The 4,490-nt window shown below is 36.8% G+C and overlaps 1 protein-coding gene across 1 annotated transcript; it reads right to left on the reverse strand.

Moving 5' to 3' along the window:
• Positions 1 to 1,003: 1,003 nt before the first annotated feature.
• Positions 1,004 to 4,259, reverse strand: LOC112729625 (glucose-6-phosphate 1-dehydrogenase, cytoplasmic isoform-like). Its single transcript, XM_072208140.1, has 10 exons — positions 4,020 to 4,259; positions 3,659 to 3,793; positions 3,516 to 3,574; positions 3,232 to 3,268; positions 3,011 to 3,082; positions 2,610 to 2,757; positions 2,387 to 2,520; positions 1,474 to 1,547; positions 1,214 to 1,259; positions 1,004 to 1,135 (listed from the first exon to the last, which is right to left on the reverse strand). Exons 1-10 carry the CDS (start codon positions 4,257 to 4,259, stop codon positions 1,004 to 1,006), a joined length of 1,077 nt encoding a protein of 358 aa, XP_072064241.1.
• Between the last annotated feature and the right edge of the window lie 231 nt (positions 4,260 to 4,490).

Consider the following 4,490-nt stretch of genomic DNA (forward strand, 5'->3'; position numbering starts at 1 on the left):
AAGGAAGGACTAGAGGTATTTGCATGTTGGTTTTTGCATGAGTTACCTCTTCTCTCTTTGTGGCCGAACCGGTTTTGTTGTGAAGGAAAAGAAGCTGAGCTCGGGTTTGTGTTTCAACTGTGAAGGCTTCACTTCTCTATAAAAGAGGTGAACAGTCATGGTTTGAAGCAAGGAGTAAGATTTGAGAGTGCAAGGCACAGAGTTCTCAGAGCTACCTAAGCTAGCAGTTCTTCTTCTCCTTCAATATTTTCTGTTTTGTATTTTTCTGTTTAATTTTGTCATGTCTTGAGTCTCATGAAAAAAGGCAAACAGTAAGGTTTGTATGAAAAAGCCATAAGCGGAAAAAGGCAGAGAGTGCAAAATTAAAAGAAAAAGCCATAGATGTCTTAGAGTTCCTTTGTACGTCTATGTTGTGTTTCATGATTCTGTGGGAATCCCCTTGTAAGTTGGGTTAGCACTTTACAATTTGTAATCTGAATGATTATAGTGAAATTCCATCATTGTTGTGATGGAGACTGGATGTAGGCTGCACTGCACTTAGCAGCTGAACCAGGATATATCTGGGTGTAATCTTCTCTCTCTCTTCCTACTTCAATTCTGTTTTTACTGTTCAGATAAAAAATCAAAAATGTCTCGTGTCAAGTGACGAGACAAAATGAAAATGTCTCGTGGCTAGGGACGAGCTAAAAACAGAAAAGTTTCTTCAAAGTCCAGCAAGTGTTAGCAAGCGAAAAAGGGGTTAAGATTCAACCCCCCTTCTCTTAGCCACTGAAACCATCAAAGATGAATGAATTAACTTGCTCAACATTAAAGACAAACATAAACAAGTGTATGCAAACCAAATTCGTAACATACCCAACCAACTCAACTTTGAAGAGTACATTTCTTAGAAAATCCATAAACTAGTACCACCCATTATATATAGGAGGGCTCCATATAAGGTTTTTATTGTATATACATTATATAAGCAACTAATATCGCGGGCTCTAATATCGCGGGCTCTTTACAACAACGGGTGTTTCAACATAGCCCGCTTTTCGCAGCAATTATCTTTACCGTATGCCTCATAAAGGAGTGGCTTGAACTCCCCTCTATCAATTCTGTGCAGTATCGGGGTGAAGATCTTCCATGATGCCTGATATAGTTAAGCACATTACATTAGTCTTTCAAGGATATATGAAACATTGTATCAAACCATGTAACAATTTGTTACCTCTAATTCATCTCTACGAAGGAATTGTTGCTGATCGCCTCCAATCCTGCAAAACACGATACAATTGCCATTATTATTCAACTCAAATCTGTTTCTTTCGTACTATCGAACTGATTGGTAACTCTACCGTTAGTGTTATTATGTGGCATGGATGTATAATAAAAGAAGGCTAGAAAAAATTGATAATTCATAAAACATGAACTGGGAAAGTGAACATACGTGTGGAGAATGAGATTCTCATAAGCATCCTGAATGGTAACCCCTTCTTTCCGCGCCGGTAGGACAATTCCTGTTCACTTTGATATGTGGACATCTTCAAATTACCTAGCTTGTACTGCAACAACAGCAGATATCATGGATTTGTAAAAGACTTATGCAGCAAATGCATAATCTAAATCTAACATATAATGGTTTTTAAATACACTTAACATTAAATTATCAAGTGAATGAATACAAGAAATCAATAGATAGAGTGCACTTCTTCAGTGATTCGGCAAGAAGATTTAGTCTAATTATTACAAGTTGAGATAAAAATAAAATAATTTTGGATTTAACCGTGCCAATTCCGCATTTAGATATCACGGAATTTGATTCCAAACAGTGTATTGGGAGATCTATATTTGCTATATGAACATCAAACTTCCAATCTCAGTGAATGCATCTGACAATATAGAGAATCGTCGAAACATAGGCGATCATATACCATAAGCTTCATGTAAATAGTTTCTAAAGGCTGTAGGCAGATACGAAACCCATTTCTCCGATGCTTCTGACTTAGACATGCACAAGTTTGCAGTGAGGTTTCGTTTTGCAGACATCGATATTTTGATGAATGAGGAAAAAATATTGGGAATGGATCCTCTCAATTTTTTTAACAATTAAGGGAGTAAAGTGTGATATCTCCCCATTAATTTTATAAGTGAGACCAAGAAAAAGAATGAGAGAGAGAGCAATGAAGGGTTAGAGATCATACTTTACTCCCTCAATTTTTTTTAACAATTGAGAGGATCTATTCCCAAAAATATTTACTAGAAAACATTTATATTCACTTTCAAAGCCGATAAAGAACATGTATCTATGTTTGTCATGTTTGCGATTATGGATTATTGAGATGATCAACATCTCAATACTTTTTATGTATGAAGAGATAACACCCAAAAATGAAAAAGGTACGGTACCAGAAAATTTCAGGAAAATTTCATGAGGAACATCCTTGAAAATATCATCAGGAACATCCTTGAATTGAACTCGTATCTCTGTTTTCCTAGAATTTAAGGCCATCCCTGCTTTTAGTATGAAAGGAACACCTGATGCCAAAAAGAAAATCATGGAATGCATGACAAGATAATTATGCTTATTTTCCTTTGGAAAGAAAATGCTAAAGATTTTATCATACCTTTCCATTTTTCGTTGTGTATGCACAGAATAACAGCTGCAAAAGTTGGAGTGTTTGAGTCATTAGGTACGGTTGGGTCATCTCTATAGCCTTCATATTGTCCAAGAACAACCTTATTGTCGCCGATAGGTACTACTGATTCAAGAACCTGCATTTTTTGTGACCAATAGAAAACACTTTAGACTTTGACTGCAAGCTATGCAACATCTCAAAATCTAGATAAATATTGAAGTGCAACAATGAAAGGTTCCCGTTATGAAAATATCTCACTGATTCAATTGATATTTGCAAGTATGAGAACCCGATTTAAAAGGAGAACAAGGATTTTCTGCTGATATTGATGGCCTCATATCAGCATAACATGATAATTTTGGCATAAATGGAAGGGAAAATGCGCATACCTTCACTCTCTCATCCTGAATGTGCTCAGGATTGAGAGAAACAGGCCTTTCCATAGCAACCAAGCAAAGAACCTAAACGGTAGAAAAGTGATGAGAAAAATTCAACATATTGGATATCTAATGAGCTATGATTTAACAGAAGCATCCACTTGACAAGACAAAATAATTATAACAATGTCAAAGTATATTATTCTATATCATTATGAAAATGAAGAGCTCACCTGAAGCAGATGGTTTTGAATAATGTCTCGGATAATTCTGCCAAATTAAAAGTTGTACACTAATGATTTATACTTACACAGGCGTAATAAGAGAAATCCTATACAAAACGAATAATAGATGTTCAATATTGATGCATATAAAAAAAATGAAAAATCAAAGTTCAACTTTCAATATCATCAGTGAAAGTAAAATTGCTATACAGAAATTCTTTTCATTAGTATCTCTCACTCATCATTTGAAAGCATCATTGAATAATTTGACCAAAGCAAAATTCTACACATACCCATATTGGTCAAAATATCCACCATGGACTTTAGTTCTAAAATCCTCTTTGAAAATTATCTGCAATGAAATCAGCAGCCAAATGTTCATTTGGTGTGCACATAAAAAAAAATGTTGACAAGATTAACCCTTAAAAGTTACAACCTTGGGTATAAATTCATTATGGCAGGTTCTCAAATTAGACCCAAGATAATTAGGTATCAAGGATTTAACAAGACAAGTCTCAGCTAAAGGCCCCAATGGCGACAGTTCAAAAGCTTTCCAATAAAGCAGAGAAACCTACATCATCGCAATCAAACAATTTAACAAATCAAGATTGACAAAAATCAAATGTGCTAAGAAAAGATCAATTGAAAAGGTAGATGACGATTCATACAGGACATCCAACAGAATGTGATACAAAACGAGGTTGAGGAAACTTGCATTCCAAGTCAGCAATCGTAGCTGTTATTATCTAGCGCAGAATCTGGGCGCAGCTTATTGTCAAGTCAATGGTGGCAGATGCCTTCTCAGCCTCATGCGTTAGTATTAAGAACCAATATGCAGCATCATGTAAAGCGTTTATGGCAATGCGCTGGCCTTGGAGGGTGGTGAGATCGCAGGAGAGAGCAATGTGGGAGCCAAAGGCTCCCAGGTTGAAGAGAACAGAGGCCTTCTCCAAATGGATGTTGTGCTGAGAGGAGTCCTGATGTGGGTTGAAGGCATTGTACCAAACAAAGATAGGTGGGTTGGGTGAGGTAGTCATGGGGAACAAAGGCTCAATCATGCAAAGGCATTTGAAATAGCGGATGAGGCAGTCCCGGCGCATGGGTAGAGGGAGGTCATCACGCAGCATTTCACTACGCAATTTGTTTACCATTTTCAAGAAGGCCTTCTAGTCGCTTTGCCACACTCTCGGAGTATTTGAGGACAAAGTAATTGCGCAAGGACTGGTAGAGGTCCAAGGGCTCACTCTTCTTCAAAGGCAATGTCAGAA

The sequence above is a fragment of the Arachis hypogaea genome, chromosome 12, assembly GCF_003086295.3.
Source record: "Arachis hypogaea cultivar Tifrunner chromosome 12, arahy.Tifrunner.gnm2.J5K5, whole genome shotgun sequence".
NCBI lineage: Eukaryota > Viridiplantae > Streptophyta > Magnoliopsida > Fabales > Fabaceae > Arachis > Arachis hypogaea.

Excerpts from the sequence above, each read along its gene's own strand:
- LOC112729625 (XM_072208140.1), bottom strand. The coding sequence starts at position 4,259 with ATGACTACCTCACCCAACCCACCTATCTTTGTTTGGTACAATGCCTTC. Across the intron at positions 2,758-3,010 it reads TTCAGGATGAGAGAGTGAAG|GTTCTTGAATCAGTAGTACC; the intron begins GTATGCGCATTT and ends CAAAAAATGCAG. Across the intron at positions 1,548-2,386 it reads TCCTGAAATTTTCTGGTACC|TACAAGCTAGGTAATTTGAA; the intron begins GTACCTTTTTCA and ends CTGTTGTTGCAG.